At 41.1% G+C, this 19,782-nt stretch overlaps 1 protein-coding gene across 5 annotated transcripts; it reads left to right on the top strand.

Moving 5' to 3' along the window:
* The first annotated feature begins 151 nt into the window (after nt 1-151).
* On the top strand, nt 152-17,210 carry reps1 (RALBP1 associated Eps domain containing 1). 5 transcript variants are annotated; one of them, XM_085432257.1, is made up of 20 exons: nt 152-335; nt 734-903; nt 2,206-2,329; nt 5,432-5,661; nt 6,479-6,641; nt 7,422-7,552; nt 9,098-9,260; nt 9,339-9,402; nt 10,173-10,327; nt 10,860-10,981; nt 11,376-11,456; nt 12,669-12,756; nt 13,273-13,374; nt 14,905-14,965; nt 15,166-15,364; nt 15,452-15,646; nt 16,087-16,176; nt 16,326-16,483; nt 16,570-16,675; nt 16,771-17,210. In XM_085432257.1, the coding sequence occupies exons 2-20, from the start codon at nt 751-753 to the stop codon at nt 16,837-16,839; spliced, it is 2,454 nt and encodes an 817-aa protein (XP_085288383.1). In that variant the 5' UTR covers nt 152-335; nt 734-750; the 3' UTR covers nt 16,840-17,210. The 5 variants fall into 5 exon arrangements, with proteins under 5 accessions (XP_085288383.1, XP_085288382.1, XP_085288380.1 ...); XM_085432256.1 differs by having other exon boundaries at nt 152-349; XM_085432254.1 differs by having other exon boundaries at nt 152-370.
* Nucleotides 17,211-19,782: the final 2,572 nt, after the last annotated feature.

Below are 19,782 nucleotides of genomic sequence, written 5' to 3'. Positions count from 1 at the left end.
ATCCGCCTCTCCGACACCACCTTGGAGAGGCGGATGATATTTTATAAAAAATAACATAAAATAACATAAAAAATAATACATGTATACAATCTATAAAACTAGATGCTTCTGAGTGAACGCTATGTTTTTCTTTAATCTGAAGACTCGGACCGGAAGTCTCCTCTTAACTCCGCGTGACTTGACACTGGTGGCAGGAATGGCGGCTATGATCACTGGAGGAAGGAACCAAGAGACCCTGAAACTTTACTTCTGACGGCCCCGCAGAGGAATGTGTTTCTAGTGAAGGGCAGAAACACCCTCCTGTAACGGATTACAGCGAGAAGAAGTGCTGTAACGTGAGATCACGGCGGTAGATGTCCGGGTCGGGGAGGTAGACGCACTTTGCTAGTTAGCCTAACGTTAGTGCCACTGACTTTGATTCAAGGTAGCTGTTAGCCCGCTGCACTACTAGCCAGCTGTTGGCTACTTGGCTTGGCTGGCCCAACAAGTTATTAACTGTGTGAAAGCAACCTTTATTTGAATATTCGAGTTGGGATCGGCTCCTGCTTGGTACACAGTATTAGGGACGTTTACAGAGATTGGGATAAGGCGCGTTGGGAACATCATTACAACAGCTAACCTCAACGTTAGCTCGGCTTAGCTAAGTTGGGATCCTGAAGTCTCGCCCATTTTTTGGATCCTGCCCCAGCCATTGGCTAAGGGCTAATCAACAGCCAACTTGTGTTCTTTTCAGGCTCATTTGGTACTACGATGGAAAGTCTAACGCTGAGTGATGTCGAGCAGAAATATTACTCGGATTTGTTCGTTTACTGTGACACGGACAACACTAAAAAAGTGGCTTCCAACGGGAGAGTTCTTGACCTTTTCCGGGCGGCCCAGCTACCCAGCGAAGTTGTCCTGCAGGTAAGCTAGCGTAACCGTGTTATCATTCAGACTGTGAAGGTGTGCGTGAAACGAAGGGCCATTGGGGGATTTTTGGTAAACTTGGCTGGCAGGCTGACTGTTGGAGCTGTCCTGTCAGCCAGTGTCGTTGTGGTTATTTAGCCCGGGTGCTTAGCAGAGCTGCGCAGCAAGAGAGACACACCTTCTTCTGGCTAATGTTAGCCTTAGCTAAACAGAGTAGGTAGACAACTCACACAATTTATTTCTTTATTGAGTTTTTTTTTCTCTAACTGACATATTATACATGCAATAAAAGCTGGCATGCCCTCTTCAGTTACCTTTCTGTGGGTATGTGTTGAACTGTGTATCTAACGCACTAAATACTTCTCATTGCTCTTGCTGCCCACTCTTTCCTGTCTTCTCCCTCCATCAACATCTGCCTTTTTTGTTCATTACTGGCTAACATGGTGGAAATGCCTGTGCCTGCACGCCTGTGATCCACAGAAGTGGAGACTTTGTTTATTAACCCTCAAATACGGATTGCCTTCTTGGTCAGATTGCAGAGTGTCCCTGCTCTGACAACTGTGAGTCATGAGTAGCCAGTTAAACTGCAGCAGCCCATTCTTGTGACTCCAGATCTCTCAGCATGGCCAATATTTGCAGTTTGTGAGTCAGCATCCTTTTCAAGGTCAAGAGGGGGGGGGCTGTGTGGTGGGAGAATTAAGGAGCGTTGTAATCCTACCACTTCCAGAATCTACACTGAGCTCTGTGTTGGCCCGTGAGACACATACTGCTACAGTGTCATGTTGTAACAGGCTGAGAAAAGTCACTGCTGCTTTGTATCCAGTCATACTTGGATAAAGTCCCTCATCGGCAAGAAAAGGATCGCTGGTCAGCTGTGGCAGTTTTTTTTTTTTTTTTTTTGAGTGACTCGCAGCACTTAAGGGCACCCTCTTAAACAGTTATCCTCATGTTATAAAATCTTACCAGTAGTACTAATCCTGAGGTTTCAGTTGTTTCTTTTAACCACTTTATCTTTTGTGTGTAGAAGGCCGTTTCATTGTTTTGTAAAGGACTACAAAACATGATAACCAGACTTTTTACGCATAGAACACACTGGACATCTGCTTGTGAACATGGCAGATGAGACCATTCTTAAGGGAACAGTTCATCGGATAATTTAAACAGACACTAAACGATAGCTGTTGTTTATTCTCCTTTTTATTACTTGGATGCTATGTTTGCTTAGAGGAAAAAGCTGCTCTTTCAGATGAATACAATGTTGTTAACTGTTCTCCCTTGTCCTTGTGTGCGTGGGTTTAGATCACAGAGCTATGTGGAGCCACTCGGCTGGGTCACTTCGGTCGGAGCCAGTTCTACATCGCTCTGAAGCTCATCGCCATCGCCCAGTCAGGGCTGCCTCTGAGGGTGGAGAGCCTCAACTCGGGTGAGTCCATAAATCGAAGTGAGTCATTGTCATTGTTGTGCATTGATTTCTAAACAATACCATTACACAATTGTGGTCTAGGTCCTCTCTGAAGTACTTTTAGACTTTGGTTATATAGAGATATACTGTTGTTCTCAGGCTAGTTAAAATGTTTCAGGTTAGAAATGAGTTTCATGAATTTCAGAGACAGCTGTTCTCTTCATCACCAATCAATTACATTTAATGGCAGAACTATCATTTGTCAATTAGAGTCTTAAAGGTTTTTTTGATAAGAAAAAGGTATTTATCTCAGAACTGCATGCATGTGGTGCAGTGTATTTTAAGATTTTCATACAAGCATGTTCTCATGTTTTTTTTTAAAGCTGTTTCTTTGTATGTTAGCAGGATTATTTAATACTTTTTTATTTTATTTTTTTATTTTTTACCACATTTGAGTCTTGGGCCATTGTATAAGCGAGTAACTTTTGGGATAGATCCAGATATGGTTAATAGAGCTTTTGGAAGGACTCTTTACATTCATAGACACAAATCAGATTCTTCTTCTTATGCCTGATCCCTGCAGGGCTCCCACCCTATTCCTAATGTCCTTTTTTGTCACACCAAAATTCTGCATGTCCTCTTTCACTACGTCCATGAAAAAACTCCTCTTTGTCTTTTCCTCTTGCTTAGCAGCTCCATAGTTAACATCCTTTGTCGGCTGTATCCACTATCCCTACTCTGCACATGTCCAAACCATCTCAGCCTTACCGCTCTAACTTTGTCCAGACTGCTCAACCTGAGCCGTCCCTCTGATGTACTCATTTCTAATCCTGTCACTCATGAGGAAAAAAGTCTGCCACCTTCATCTCCGTCATAACCGGTCTCACTACCATCCTGTAAACTTTCCAGTTTAACTCTTGGGCCTATCCTTCTGTCACAAATCGCCTCTGACACTCGTCTCTACCCGCTCTGCCCTGACTGGACTCTGTTCTTCACCTCTCTTGTGCGCTGTCTGTCGCTTTAGAGGTTTGACCCCAGGCATTTAAACTCATTCACTCTGTGACTGCCTTTGCTCCTTGCGTCTTCACTATTACGACTGCCTCCCTCTGAAATTAAATGAAAATGGATCAAATTAGAGAATGTATTTATGTAAAGAAAACAAACAATTGCTGTCTGATCCAGAAGAATCCAAAAGGAACTTTTTAGCTTTTGGAGAATCTATTTCATACGCTGGATGTTTGATACATAGGGTGTCTCATAACCCTGTGTTTTTAAAACTGGGAAAATAAACACTGGTACATTAAAAGTAAGCTGTAAAAAGAGAACATTTTAAATGGAAAAATGGCTCATCTTGATTAGTTGATGGGGCAGATGGCATCACATTGCTGATTGGAATAGTATTGGCCATTTATTTGTGTCACCAGATGATTGTAATAGTATGAGCTGTTTCGATGACTTCCCTATTTATCTTAAGTAAACAATGAAGCCATGGTGGGTTTGACTGCAAAATTGCGCTTTTCTATTTGTCCCTGTTGAGTTCTCTCGAGGAAAAAGATAAGGAAAAACGCGGCGCACGATGTCACACTCATCCTCTATGCAACATGATCAGTTTGGCCTGAATATATTGCAAAATCGATTTCATAATTTGACAACAATATGAGGAAGCAAACAAGTCACTTCCTTCTAACAAAAGATTTAGGGATGTTTGAGCTCGGTAAACCTCGCCCTCAACTCTCTCTTTGTAAAGTTGGTGCTTTCTCAGAAGTAGACAGTTAATTACAGGATTTGGAAAAAATGTTTAGTTTACTCAGTGCTTTCAGAAAGCTTGAAGTCACCACAGTTGTTCCAAAATATTAAATAGAAAGTTATTTCTGGAGCGGAGGCTTTTGGGGTAATAATACAGGCGTTCAGAAGCAAAGGCGGTGGTTTGGTTTCTGTGTGCTTACTAAAAGACAGAGCGCTGCACATAATAATCCTGTGGTGAAACAATTCTTTTAACCAGACTTAACTTAGAGATATAAGAGGATATTGTTAGTAGGTTTAAAGGAAATTTCAACCTTTTGTTAAAACTGATTATTTTTCTTAAAAGTAGATTCTCATATTCACAATGCTTGAAGCAGCAAACGACTTGTACTTTTGGTGGAGGAAGAAAAAAATGTATGGCAAAAAAAATCCAGATCACTTTCTTCCCACTAGCTAATCAATTTGTTGCTGAGTCACTGAAACCATAGTGGGGTCATATACAACAGGATTAGCTTATTTGGGTGTCTTGGTCTTGGGTCTGTTTGCTTACCCACTCTCTGAGAAAGCCATAAACACCAGTAGAAAGGGTTAGGGTTAACAATATTAGTACCAGTATCAGTTCAGTATCTGCCAATGAGGCTGCCTAAAAACTACAAACCCTGCTTCATTCAACCATAGTTTTGTGGCACACGTTGAATTTTTGAATCAGTTTTTTTTTTTTTTTTTTTTTTTTTAAATAACTGTGGAGTTTAGAAAGTCCTGCCTCGCTCGTCTTTACCTCCTTGAGATTGGATTGGTTTGCCTGAGACAGATTTGCATTAGTTTTTTAGCAGAGGTTGACCCAACATAGAAGGGATTAACGTTTGATTTGGTCTGGATCCAGGATTTTTTCAAAGGTGTCTTTAGCATTGTAAGATAGAGCAAACAGAAAAAAATACATTCCCCAAGGGGGGAAAAAAAGAAAAACAAAAATGGGCAAGCTACAGTGTGGTAGAAATTTTCAGTCTTAGAGCAGGCATGCTGGCACGGACTGTATTCCTGTGTTTGTTTATCACAGATCTTTGTTTTAAGTCCTCAGCATTAAGAGTTAAGAGACAGCAAACATACACTCGGTGTGGCAGTGTGTTTCATTTTCTATTTGAGGAAACGGCTCTTTCTGAAAGGTATACTGTTGTTCCCATTTTACAGCAGTTACTCTCTTTCCAAACCCTATAAACGTCAGCTGATTGCAGCAGGCACAAGGATTCTGGGAAATCTACGGAGTCAGTAGTCGGTTTTTCTCTCTCGAAAGCCAGAAGCAACTTCTGGACTCTAGTGCACTGAAGTTTTCAGCTGCTGCTGAACAAATATTGAAACTGAATTTAATTTGTGTCTTGACAGTCAAGGATCTACCGTTGCCAAGGTTTGTGGTGGGGAAGAATGAGGCAGAAGCGAGACATGCTGCACTGTACCAAGATCCCGACAGTCAGGGATTGTACCCTGCCCCCGGTACTGCAGTAATACCCAGGCCACCTGGCAGGGGTCACCAGAACAAGAAAGGACATCCCTCATCCACTTCACTTCCTGTCCACGAGGTCATTCAGCCCCTGGCAACTACTATAGAATCACAGGTTGGTAGTAGCAAATGCAAGAATCGATGTTGCAGGGACGATTGTATACAAACTTAATATTTCTTTGAACAACTGAACCCAGTGGTTACTTGGAGATAAGCTGCTGTGTTTCCTGTGTTTTTCCTGTGTATACTTGACAGAGACATTAAAAGGGACACTCAAAGCATCTTGAATTGAAATCTATAGCAGAGCAACAAAGTGGTGGTGGAAATGATAAATTCTTTTCAAAGCCTCCATTTGGGGGAAAAGTCATGAAATTTTTAAGTGATCTTTACCAGATTCGAGTGGTGAATTTCTTTGTCGCTTTTATGTGTCCATGACTCATTGAAATTAAAGTCAATGTTGCTTCAAAGTAACTGCAAATAAGTGTCCAGAGTGGGAAGACTTGCCTCTGGAAGGACTTTGACGTTTGAATACATTCCTTTCTGAAGTTTTCTGCTGCGGACTTAAGTGTGTTGACACGTGTGTCAGTTATTTAGATTTCTTTCGCAAGTTTTAACTTGTATGTGCTGCATAATCATTCACTAGTTCCTTCAGCATCCCTTATCTGTGATGATGCAGATAAGAACTGATTGATGTAGCAGTTATTGGTCTTGGTTTGGATGTGGCGTGTTGAAGATTGACGTCTTGTTGTGTATTAGATGTGATCTAAAGGTTAACGCCCAAAACACTGAACTGTTTTAAAGCAGTAATACTACCACCTTCAAATCATGCTTATTAAAGTTTGCTGATTCCTTATATGTGTACTAAATGTCTTTTTAACTGCTTGTTTATTTCATCGGTTTGTTTTTTTTTCTTTTTTTTAATATGTCACCAGCCTGAACCAACGTCCCCAGTGGTCTCCCCTCACCAGTCTCCCCCAACCTCACCTCATTCCTGGAGGAAGCACAAGCGGCAACACAGTGGAGGAAACGCAGAGCGACAACCTGTGGTGGCAGCAACTGGAGCCGTGTGGACGCAGTTCAGAGAACCACAAACAGGTGACCCACTTCTTAATGATAGTTTCTCAAAAGGAGAACTATTCTGCCTATTTCCAACAACATATTTCTAATCTTAGACTCTGCTTGAGTAGCTTTTCATTTGCATTTATTTCCATTCACAGTTCAAAGCAATCCTTATTATTTATACGGATGCAAATCATCCCTTGACCCATCTTCTGATTGGGTGCCCATCGTAAACAGAAGGTCTGAATGCCAGGCACGTGGGGCTTCTGGACTCATCTTGGAAAATGTTCAAATCTTTTCAGATGTTTTATAGACTAAATAATTATTTAAGATGATGATGAGCAAATTTGTTGATAATGAAAATAAGGACAAAGAGAAAGAAAAGTGGCAACAATTTGAGTTAAAATGGCTTTTTTTCTTTCTTTTTTGCCCTCAATAAAGAAAAAAAAGGTAATGCATGTGACAGGGGTTTCACTTGCAAGCACTCACGAGCAGCAGATGATAACAATAACATCTCTAAGGGCAAACAGAAGTGACAGTGTGGTAAAAGTTGCTTTTAGCTTTGACTCCAGTGATAAATTGTCATTTGTACCACTTCCTGTTGTTTGCAGCGCCTACATGCTGTTAATGATATTTGCTGACACAGACACTTGCTGCAGTTTGTCATTAGGGGACCAAAGTAATTGTGCCTGCTTTTTTTTTTTGTTTTTTTCCAGCATAAAAAGTAGTTGAGATATTACAAAGAATGGTATGAAAACAAAACTTCTTAATTAACATTACTTGCAAAAACATACTTTCCTGTCCTTCTCCTTTCAGGTCCAGTGGCTGGCGATGGCATGTGGCTGTCCCACTCACCACCTCTTCCAGGTCAGGAGAGTTGGGTCAGTTTTACAGCGGACACACCGCCTTCCAGCACGCTTCCAGCAATGCATCCATCATCAGTCCAGGTACAGCACTGTTGGTTCGACTCGCTTCCTATTGCAACAGGCTTCATTATACAAGCAAGCTAGAAAGATGCACATCAGCGTTCCATCTTAAATTACAAGGCGCTAGTTGGATGTTGGATACACTACACTGATTCAGTACTTCAGCAGCAATAATGTGAAGTAATGGGTTGCCGTATGATTTTTGTCAATCTCTCACATCATTGTGGCTGAAACTTGGCCCAATGTTGTTAATATTGCTTCAGTTTGAAGTTCATTTATGGGCGGTTCTCCTAAGGCCCCGCCACAACATTTCAGTCAGGTTGAGATCTCGACTTTGCCTGGGCCAGTGCATCGCCATGATTCTTCTCTTTTTCAGCCATTCTAATGTAGATTTGCTGCTCTGCTTGGGATCATTGTCCTGTTGCGTGACCAAGTTTAGGCTGAGCTTTATCTGTCATTGTTCCAGAAGTCTTGCCGTTTGTTCAGATTTCACAAAACAGCATATAGTCCTGTGAAAATCTTCTTTTTCACAATACAGTGAACACCCACTATTTTAAATAAGGGCTCTGATTACGGAAATGAGTTTTTTCATTTTCACCAGTGAAATCCTTGAACTAAACCAAACAGCTATAAGGTGAATCGTGGCCATATATATAAAAAACAAACAAACAAACATTTGATTTGGGTAAAAAAAACAACCCCTAAAAACATAACTACTCAACACTCTTGTGTTGTGTGCGTATTTGGTAGTGTGTAGCCCACAGTTAGTAACAACAATCACCACTTTTGGAGTTTTTGACATTTTGCACTTACTAAGTGAGCTGAGATAAAATTAAGGTCAATCATTGCCAATATAAAAACACTGAAATGCTCAGAAATATTTTGGATCTATTCTATCTTTACCACCATTAGCCAATCACTATGCAGAGATGGGACGAGAAGACAGCAAAGTGAGGCTATAAATTAAAGGACACATGTACACCCTCACAATACAGACCTAGAGAAGGTGATACAGTTCAATAGAGCATTAATAGATCAGCAAGTTACAAGATGACCACACAGAGTATTTTAGCTGGAAAATGTGATGCAAATGTCTGCCATCAGAAACTGCAAACATAAAGCACGAGATATCACAGTAACCACAATCGGGCCTTGAATGTCAGCCAGCATCTTGTATCAGTACTTTATCTGCAAACGCTGCTGCTTGACTGAAACATGAGCAGCTTCTGTGACATTTCTCAGGCAAAGGCCTCTGTACCCACTGTCTAATTATAGGTACACATCATGCCCTCTTTTCTTCTTGTCGTTCTGAGCTAACAAGCAAAAAGTCAGTTCTACTTTAGGCTGAAAGTTCTGTAACCATTGTTTTGTTTCAGTTTTGAATATTATTCTTTAAAGGTTTGATTTCTTGTAGTGCCAAGTTTGTATGTATGAGTAGGGGGCCAGGGAGACACGCACTGTACATACTAACAGTGAAGAAGCTGGATTTGCATAGGTTAAAGTGTTATTCTTAATACTTAATTATGCTCGTCTTTCTTAAATGTTTCTGTAAATGGGTTCTCGTAGGAAAGCACAACAATACGAACAGTAGCCTCAGCTGCAACGACCAATGAGATCCAGCGACAGTCCAGCACGTACGATGATCCGTGGAAGATCACAGACGAGCAGAGGCAGTATTACATTAACCAGTTTAAAACAATTCAGCCTGACCTCACTGGCTTCATACCTGGTAGGAACAAAAATACACACACGTGCTATCAGGATAAAACATGGGTTATTAATAAACTGTGGTTTCTGCGTGTTTCAGGTTCAGCAGCAAAAGAGTTCTTCACTAAATCAAAGCTACCGATTTTAGAATTGTCACATATTTGGTGAGTCACTGCTCTTCTGCTATTTATGGTCTCTGTGTGTGTTTGTGTATCTAAGGGAAATTAAGGGCACCATAAACACGCGTTCACCACCTGAATGGAGTTGATGGCCACATTTAACAGTTTGACATGCGGATATGCTGTAGGTTAGAGCAGGATGGGCATTGATCTTTGCACCAGTGCTCCTTTGTTCTATTGAAAGATCCCTAATTTCATATTTATAAAACTTAATAGGAAGCTGTAGTAAAAGCTTTATTTACTTTTTAGACAAGTGCAGTGTGTGGCAGTTAATCCTAAAAACACCAAGAAGCTTTTCTTTGCTCTTTATCAGAATGTATCATCACTGATCGGACAGCATGTGCAACCTGGATATGGTTAACTGTTAAACTTCAAGACTAATTTTTACTAAAAAAAAATGCCAAACATCAACAAAGACAAAAGGTTTGACCATATGTAGTTGGTGCAAAGAAAATGTGTTTCACCAGTTCTTTGTTAACTCCAAACCAACCTGGCTTTATTTTGCTGATGAGTAAGACGTTTGTGGCTAATCGAGCTCATCAAAAACAAGTTGTCAGTTCCTGTTTATGGGATTATTTCCAAAGAAGCGTGCAGTGTCAGTTGACACAACTTGTTTTGACAGGATTCATAATGACTAGTATCACTAGCTCTAAGCAGCAAACGCGGCATGTAAATGGGCAAGTCGGATCAGATTCAATGTCTGCTGTAATGCCGTATATGATATGATATTCTTACTGTCTAATGTGTGTTTAAAGGGAGCTGTCAGACTTTGATAAAGATGGAGCGCTGACCCTGGATGAATTCTGCGCTGCCTTTCACTTAGTTGTGGCCAGGAAGAATGGCTACGACCTCCCCGAGAAGCTTCCTGAAAGCCTGATGCCAAAGCTGATTGACCTCGATGACTCAGCAGGTGCTCAGGCTTGCCTCTCTCTTCCTCTCTCTGCTGCACCCTTTATTCATTTTCTTATCTCACACCTCATTAGACCTAGGGTAACAGCGCTATTGTGCAAAACCCGCATGTTGGAAGTAGTTAACTGATTTTTGGGCTGAGCTGCACTTTTCAGGACACAGTTTTGTGTTCTCCTGCCCTCTTTTAACTTGACATTGACTCAGTTGCTGATAGCCATAACAAACATGTTTATCAAGTGTTATAATTCAGTGTTGACCTTGTTTTTTACATATCAGGAAAACAGCAGAGAAATAGTCTTTCTTATGTGCTTATGCAATACTCAGAAGCAGAAACGATTGCACTTTGACGTTTCACGATTTTTGCCATTGATGGTTAAATGTAGTTGGCATTTTGACTGCATGAAAAAAATGTTTTATCTCAAGCTCTTCTCTGAAGTTCATCTTTTTGAAGAATCCCAACCAAAAGTAATGTTGTGTGGATTTTTTTAGTTTATTTATGTGTATTTAACTCGTGTCTATTTTTTTTTTTCCAGAAGTCCCAGAGCAGACTGCTGATGTTGGATACTCTGCGTCACCAGTAGAGGTGACCCCCAACAAGTCTCCCTCTATGCCTTCGCTCAATCAAGCCTGGCCAGAGATGAACCAGAGCAACGAGGTTCCAACGTGCACGCACCACATGACTATATTTGTCGTTTTTACACATCCTCTAAACTCGAGGCTGTTTGCTTTTGCTCCGTTTGCGTTTGATTCATCTTAATTGCTCAGGGTTAATTAAGTGAGGTTGCTCTCTCTTTATCCATCCATTATAATTCGAGTGCCACGTCATCCTATTCATCATCAAACATATTTTCTGATAATTCAGCACCTCCTCTCTCACTTCTTGAGACTGTGTATGAAAGTCGGCAATGTCCGTTTTGTTTCCACGCCTGCTGATGATGCCGCGTCGGTGTGGCATCACGGCAGAGGCTGAGACTGATGATGTAAATGTGTGATGTCACTGCACTGGCTGACTGACTGACATGTTTTTTCTCACTGTCTGTCTCCTGCAGCAGTGGGAGACGTTTAGCGAGCGCTCCTCCAGCTCACAAACTCTGACCCAATTTGACTCTAACATTGCACCAGCTGACCCTGTAAGTCAATCACTTAGCATGCATGGTTTCACCATTAATGGACAGACATTAACCCTCTCCAGATCTCTCCTTTTTCTCTCTATCTCTCTCAGGTCCTCTCTGTCTCACTGCCTGCATGATGTTCTTTCAAAGTGCAATTAAGTGCATCAGCAATAGAAGTGTGTGTTGTGATTTGGCTTGCTCAGTTTCTATTGGACATCACCTTTTTTTTTTTCTTTTTTTTTTCTTTAGAGTCACATCCACCAATCACATTTTAAGATTGTAAGAGATGCATTTTTCCTCACATGATTAAGAACTAAAGGTTGTGCACAATTCTGTTGTGCATTTACTTTTGAACAGTCAAAGTTCTTCACGTTTATGTATTTTTAATTTTTAAACCGTAAACAAATAATTGTCCCAAAAATAGCTCTGACTTCAAATACGGTTTTATATTGCAGGAGTGTGCATCTGTTTTTAGACTGCTTTTATGTACTCCCATTCTGAGCTGAAACTCAAGATTAAAAACAAAAACAAAACACTTATCAAGCTTAACCTATAAATCTCCCAAAAATTAGATTTATCAAAGTTTTCCATGTTAGTCTTAATTGACCGTTGAATTTTCTGCAGTCAGTTTGTGTATGAATGTAAGGCTAATACAGTTATTTTTAGCCATTTGAATAATTTAGAATTTAAGTAAATGTAACCCCACTGATGTAGGAGTAAAAAAAGCCCCAAATCTCTCTCTGCTGTGGAAAAATCCTGCACCGACAGCAGGCCCAAACAGCTCCACAAATTCTTTTTTTAATTTGTTTTTTGTGGCTAAATTCTCCGCTGCCATCCATGCACCAAATCTTAATGGGTGCATAGGATCTTTGCTGTCCAACTGTGAAGAACACACTCGGAGCGGAAAATAATTTTTGAAACAATAACAGTCTTTTGTTTGTTTTTAGTTGTCGTTAGGATGGGGGGGGGGTAATAATTGTATGGGCACGTCTTTTATTTTTATTTATTTTTTTAAAAGCTTATTTAGAAAATATGTTTCCAGGTCTTTCACATCTTCTCATTTAAACATGTTTGATGAGATGCTCAGTGAGCATGTCAGCTAAAAGAGTGCCACACAGGTTTTCATGTTGACCCTTCCTCCTCACAGGACCAGCAGCAAAAAAAAAAAAAAAAAAAAATTACCCATCTTCTTCCTGTCGGTTTGACCCTCTCTGTGTCTCTTTTCCACAGGACACGGCCATCGTTCACCCAGTTCCCATCCGGATGACGCCCAGTAAGATTCACATGCAGGAGATGGAGCTGAAGAGGACTGGCAGTGGTGAGAAACTCTCTGACCTTAAACTGACTGTCCAAATCCTGACTTACAGTTGAATAAATAATAATGATATTGATGCACATGTGCAGCAACAGGCAGACCTCTAAATCTGTTTTTGTGGGCAGCAACGTGAAGGAACTTTAATATGACTGAAACAGAATTATGACCTAATTGCATTAGAAAGCATGCTAGTATGTTCTTTATATACTGAAGAAAAAACATATTGTAACAGGTGGGAAAACATCCAGCTGTGCTAATACAGTCAGCTTACTTTGTGCTTTGCAGAGTGCGCACTATTGGGAAAGTAATAAAAATCCAAAAGGTCACCATTTGAAATGATTCAAAGAGCGCCTCACAGGAGCTTTTATTACTCATATACATGTTTTTGTTTTTCTGCAACTGAGCACGTTTTGTCCAAACTAACAGCCGATTGCTAACATTTAATTTTCCCTGTTGATTGACTGCATTTGCTTCAACACTTTCCCCTGTTTGTGATCTCCCCCTTCCTCCAATATTTAGACCACAATCATCCTACCAGTCCTCTGCTGGCTAAACCTCCAGAACTGTCTGAAGAAGCCAAATTACCCGCCTCCATGAAGTTTGTAGCTGCCAACACTGTAGGTGAGTAAAAGATGAGCTGCTATGGCAGGGAGCTTTACTACGGTGTTCCGAAAACATCATCCGACACATGATGCAGTTATTTATTTGTTTAGCCATTTTAATCCACTTTCTATTTTAAGGACAGACTAGAGCAGGGCGATATGATCAAAAATATTTATCACGATATACATTTGAAAATTTGCGATGACGATATAATTGACACTAGACAAAATACTTTACAACTCCACAACTTTATTAGTGCAAAAAAACCCAGCAATGTATTTTCACTTAAACAAGCAGCTGTTTTTTTATGTGGATTAAAGTTATAGAAAACTTTAACAGTGCAAATGCAAATTCCTTGCTGACAGTTTAACCAAAAGGCATTTCCAGTGGAAACTGGCCGACATATCCTCAGCATAACCATGTATAATATCCACAAAACTTAAAAAGAGGTTATACACACACACACTCCGCGAGCCTCCTGCCTACGATAGTCGTAATGCTTCAACAATCCATCAATCGGTGCGGGTTCGTAGCTTAGCAAAGTCGTACTGAAACATTTGACAGATTGCTGAGCGCCGTGTACGACATAAAATCGTTTCGAGGTCAGTAAACACAACCAGAATTCATACATAAGGCACACAGGATTATAAGGGGCACTGTCGATTTTCAGAAAAATCAAAGGATTGATTTTAAGTGTGCCGTATTTTCCAAAAAACACGGTAATAACGACGGCCCGCTAGCATGCTCTACCAGAAATAGTGCTTTGTTGTGTATCTGACGGACGAAAGCTAAACCAGTTCCACACCACTGAAGTTGTAGCATTTTTTCAAACCAATTCTGGTTCATCCGTTTCATTCAATGATCCACTTTCGCCCTTCTCATTCTCCGCCGTCGCCATGCTTTTTACGCCATGTGTGTATGAAAACAAAGGCACTGCGCATGCGCGTTTTACCCATATTCTATCGCGATATTTCATTTTCTTATCGTTGCCCAACATTATACTGGTATTACCGTGAACGGTATGATATAGCCCAGCCATAGGTTACATCATTAAGAACAAAATTACAGATAGAAATCTGGCAAGCAGTCGATTTAATGACAAAAGAAAACCCTTGATACTTTAAAGTAACATACAAAAATCAAGACTAAAAATAAATAAATAAATAAAAATGGAAGTATTTTTCCCTTATATGTTGGAAGGTGTCTGTGGCTCAGGTGGTAGAGACAGTTGTCTACCAATCCCTGCTCCTCCATACCACATGTCAAAGTACTGAACCCCAAGTTGCCCCAAATGCATCCATTGGCATGTAACTGGGTGAATACAATAGAAAATACTTAAATTTGGTAGAAAGGCACTATCTTAGTACCATTTCACATTTGTCTTTCCTTGGTGGTGCCTTCATAACCTCAGTTCAGCTGCTGATAGTCCAGACTAAGATTCCAATTTTTTGTGGAAGAATTAAAAAAAAAACAAAAAAAAACTACCATTTTGTTAATTTTCTCATGATTTGTATGCTTGTGGGGTTTTTTTCTTTTCTTTTCATGAAGGTGATGGTTACAGCAGTTCAGACTCTTTCACCTCAGACCAGGAGCCAATCACAAGGCAGAGGTTCGTTCATTTTCTGTCTGTCCTTTCTGACAATTACTGAAAGTGATGCTTTTGGGTTTTTCTACTTCCTCACATTGTTACTCAGTTGGTCATGTTGCAGCTCTGTTCAATGATCAACTCCAGACCTGAACTGTGATGAATCGTGTTGTAAATAAAGCACTGTATCCTGTGTGTAAATCTTTAAACATTAATGTGCTCAGGTCTCAGTCGGGTACGTCCCCAGAGGCTTTGAAGGTGGTAGCCCCGCCTCCCCCTCCACCCCGTCCCCACCCCTCCCACTCTCGCTCCTCATCTCTGGACATGAATCGCACCTTTGCTGCCACGTCTGCCACAGGACAACCCCAACCCTCTACGATAGCTTACCCTCCTGCTGTGCCTCCACGACCGCTTCCCACACAAGTAAGAAAAGTATTTTATGTGTCATTGGCATTATTTGTGATTTTGATACTACGAAAGCTGTCACGACACCCTTTCATCCCTCCCCAGACATCAGTACCACTCACCGGGCATCGCGTAGAGGCGGAGAGTATACCAGGAGGCGCGGCGGTGCTCACCACCACATCCCCGCAGCAGATTCCCCAGCAGCCCAACTTTGCAGATTTCAGCCAGTTTCAGGCCTTTGCAGCCTCTGAGCAGCCCTCAAGCCTACCAGAGGTGGACAAACACATCGAGCCAGGACAGGTAGGTCGATCCTGGAGGGTCAGGGTTTGGAAATAGAATGATGCTCCTCTAGACAACATCAGTTCTTCTCAGAGATAGCATTTATAGTCTGGCTTTGTGTATAATATGTTGATGTTAATGTATTGATTCTTTTGATTTTTGAATGTATTTCTTTTGCTCTTTCCCAAAATCCCCAATTGGTTGTTTATTTTAGTTTTCCTTCCCTTTGTTATATAATGTTCTAAACCCACACATTGATTGACAGATTTCATCCATGTTACCGTTTTTTTGTTTTGTTTTTGTTTTTTTTGTCTTCTAGTATTAAATATTAGACTTCTTATGAAATATTATTGTTGCAAACCATCTGCAATCTGCATCTTTTAATTTCTTAACTGTGGCTGTTGTGTTACATTTGAGTAAACACTTTCACTTTCACATGCATTGTTTGTTTATGTCCGCAGGGGGACAAGCCTTCGGAGGGGGCCGGCCCCTTGAGAACAGTTAAGAGTGACGGCCAAGCTGATGAGAGACCCTCAGCTACAGTCAACTCTGTACGTCTTTGAACTTTAAACTCAATAAGACCAGTGGTTTTTAAACTTTTTGTGTTTGTGTGGAACATCAAGAGGCAATCTGAAATTCATAGGCACACTTGTTTATTAGACTGTGTGAAAGTGAGGTAAACTCTTTGTTGTCCCGTCAGGGAGCCAAAGGCTCCTCCGGCCCCCTGGCTCCTCCCCCCAAACCTGTACGTCGAAGGTTGAAGTCTGAAGACGAGCTGAGGCCGGAGGACGAGCAGCACGGTCCACAGAAATCTAACGTCATAGCCGCCGTCCTGGCCACTCAGCCTTCCATTCCCAGGTGGAGAAACTTGCTTTGGTTGGGGACACTTTACAGGGCGTTGTGTTTATCAGCACTTTAGAAAAAGCATATTTCTCTGTTTGCAGGTCAGTTGGAAAGGATAAAAAGGCGATTCAGGCTTCAATCAGAAGGAACAAGGAGACAAACACTGTTTTGGCACGACTTAACAGTGAGCTCCAGCAGCAGCTGAAGGTATGGAAGACATTAGTAGTGTTTTCTAGTTTTAGCAAACAGACTTTGTTCTCCTTTTAACTCCCGCTTTGCTCACACCTGTTTTCTTTTCCCAGGATCTGCTTGAAGAAAGGATATCTCTAGAAGTCCAGCTGGAGCAGCTCAGACCCTTTTCCCATCTTTAACCTACATATGGAGAGCAACTCTACTGTAGTTCATCTGAATCAAGGCTGTGGCCCTCGTTGTGACTCCTCCCTTCCTCCTCTCCTTTTCCTTCCATCAATCTCGGCTTTTCCCGGAGGCTTCAACCTGCCTCAGGGCATTCCGTTAAAAACTGTCACGCTCAATCACACACTGCTCAATCGTAAACCGGACAGACCTGAGGGCACAGTCTTACCAGTGGGAGGGGATCTTAGAAACTGGCACTTTTCACTTTTTGCTAAAGAGAGGCGAAGGTGAGGAGGATGACGGCAAACTGAGAGGCAGAGCGCTCCAGCTCCAAGTTCGCTCTGAAGATAAAACTGCTGGTGTCTTGATTAAATCACTCTCTGAATGACTGAAGGAGAAACGCGGAGTGTATTTGTCATGTTTGTGTGACTGTTTGTGCATTTGTGTTCCTGGTGGCTGGCACCAGTATGCTTGACTCGGCTGCACCAAACTCCTGCAGAAAATTTAAAAAGGGGGCGAAACAGTTTTCTTTTCGTCTTTTGTGTAAGTGAACTGAGACGACCTATAAAGATTTTAGACCTTCTAATATCGTCTGATGTCACAAACTCGACAGGTTGGGTCTTGTTTATTACACCGAAATTGACATGGAAGAGTAAAGACGGGCAAATTGTGCTTTAAGTGAGCATTATATGCTAAAACTTAGAAGTTTCTGGTTTATAAAAAAAGGTTACATTTTTCCTCTTTTCACTTTTTGATCCGTGCTACTACTGTAGTGCTCTGAAGGCATTTCTTGTTTTTGAATCCTCATGAATGGTCTGTTCTGCTGAACATGTGGCACCCATGGCTGTCCATTATTGTGAAATAATCCAAAGAACACAGATTTTATGGGCTTGCAATGGGACACATGAAGACCGAAGGAAGTCTACAGCACAAATCATCCGTCGGTACATCGGTCAATAAGCAAGTAAGGATAAATTTGTCTTTTTCTAAATGGAGTTTGGTGTAGTCGCCTCTCTATTTGTGAAACATACTGGGTTATCTCCAGACAGGACCTTTTGTGTGTTTGTGTGGGGCTTAATGACTAAACCAACACGGTGAAGGCTTTTTTTTTTTTTTTTCTTTTTTTTTTTTTTTTTGGTGACGCATCCTGTGACATGAACTCAGTCCACCCTTCCTCTCTTACCGCCCCCTTCAAGTCTACATGTAAACATTTGCGTGGTTGATGGCATGATGCAGTGAGTGAAAGTGCCATGTCTTCTGTTTTTTGTTTTTTTTTGTTTTCTATGTGTTACAGTGTTTTGTTTTTTGGGATCGTGGTGACTGAAGGGTTTCACTTTATGCCAAATGACTGAACTTTCACTCTTCTCTTTCACTTCCGCTCGGGCTGTGTTTGAAGAAAAATGCACCACCTTTTCTTTCCCTGAAGTTTTCTTCATTTACTTTCAAACCTAGCTCTGGCTTGACATTTCAGCTTTCTTTCTAACGCTGTGGGTTTTGTTTCCTTTTTTTTCTTTTTTTTTTTTTCTCTCCCAAACTTTAACTTCACCTTTATGAGTCAAGAACAGACGTTCATATGAAGGGTTTGAAGATATTCCAGCTGTTTGATTGCAGGAAGCGGCATTTATGAAGAATACATTTGTTGCTGATTGGGGAGAAGTTTGCCTGTGATTTCTCTTCAGCAAACATGTGCACAGATCCAAACTGATGCAGCAGGTAGTGATTTTTGATGATTTAAAAAAAAAAGAGAGAAAACAACAACAAAACAGCTGTTTTCCAATCGGGCAGTCAGCACTATGCAAGAATGGGCGATACATCCTCACAGACCAACTATACCTAAGTGTTTGTCCGATGATAGTAGCAACCATGTGAACAGTATACTCTGGTTTTTGTATCGTAGCTCTTCCAGAACCTCATCTACTGTATGTTTGTGATGTATTTTTGCCTTTTTGTTGTGTTTTTTTGGGGTGGTACTGATGAGCAGTCCACTTCCCCGGGCTCCTGGCTCCAGAGGGAAGTAAACTCCAGATCAGTGTTGTATCAGGGCAGTTTCACCTGAAATCTGTGGGTGTAGATGAAGCTTAACAGGAGACCAGTCAACAGAGTGGGAGACCTGAATGTCCCAACTGCACTTTGAACTGAATCCCCACCTTCCCCCCCCCCCTCTTGTTCCCTCACAATTTCTTTTAATTGTTGTCTCTCTTTGCTTACTTTTAATCTGCATGTTGTCTTTCACGTGTATTTAAAAAGATGCTTTAAGATGAAAAAAATGATGAACCACTTGTTTTATTTCTCATGTTTTTGTTTTGGTTTTTTTTGTTTTTTTTTGTGCCAGTGTCATAAAATGCCCCGTTTTTGGTCAGTGAATTTTTCTTTTATTAATGATTTATCCTTGTGTTGTTGTTTGGTTTTTTTTTTTTTGGTGAAGCATCAGTCTTCTTCTAAAGCCTTACTTCCCCCGACGGCGTTCAGGTTTCCACAGCGGCTGACTGACCTCTCTTCCTTGTTTTATCAAGACTCGCCTTCTTTTTTTTTCTGCTATTGAGGACGATGATGTAATTGGTGTGTGTGCGTGTGTGTGTGCGCGTGTGCGTGTGTGTGTGTGCGCGTGTGCGTGTGTGTGTGCGCGCGCGCATGTTGTTTCCAGACCTGGAACTAGTACCATTTAAAACCCTGTTAGACACCTTCAAGTGGGATTGATTTTATTTTTGCTAGCACAACAGCTCCCTCGTCATCCTTTAACCCAAAAGGCAATACAGGCAGGCAGAAACAATCAGTCGGTAATGAAGTCTTTGATGGGATTTTGAATGCTATTCGCTCCCAGATCTGTGTTGTATATTGTATATGATACACACTTTTGGACTCATATGTAAATTTGCATTAATTGCTGACTAACAGCGAAAGAATATTCTATTTAATTCCTTCTCTCTTGGCTGTGGGAACCCTAGATGTTTAACTGCATG

This window comes from Copadichromis virginalis, linkage group LG15 (genome assembly GCF_057382275.1).
Source record: "Copadichromis virginalis isolate Kocher_CV1m ecotype Utaka linkage group LG15, C_Virginalis_male_GT1.1, whole genome shotgun sequence".
Taxonomy (NCBI): Eukaryota; Metazoa; Chordata; class Actinopteri; order Cichliformes; family Cichlidae; genus Copadichromis; species Copadichromis virginalis.
This window is presented reverse-complemented; position numbering and strand designations above follow the sequence as displayed.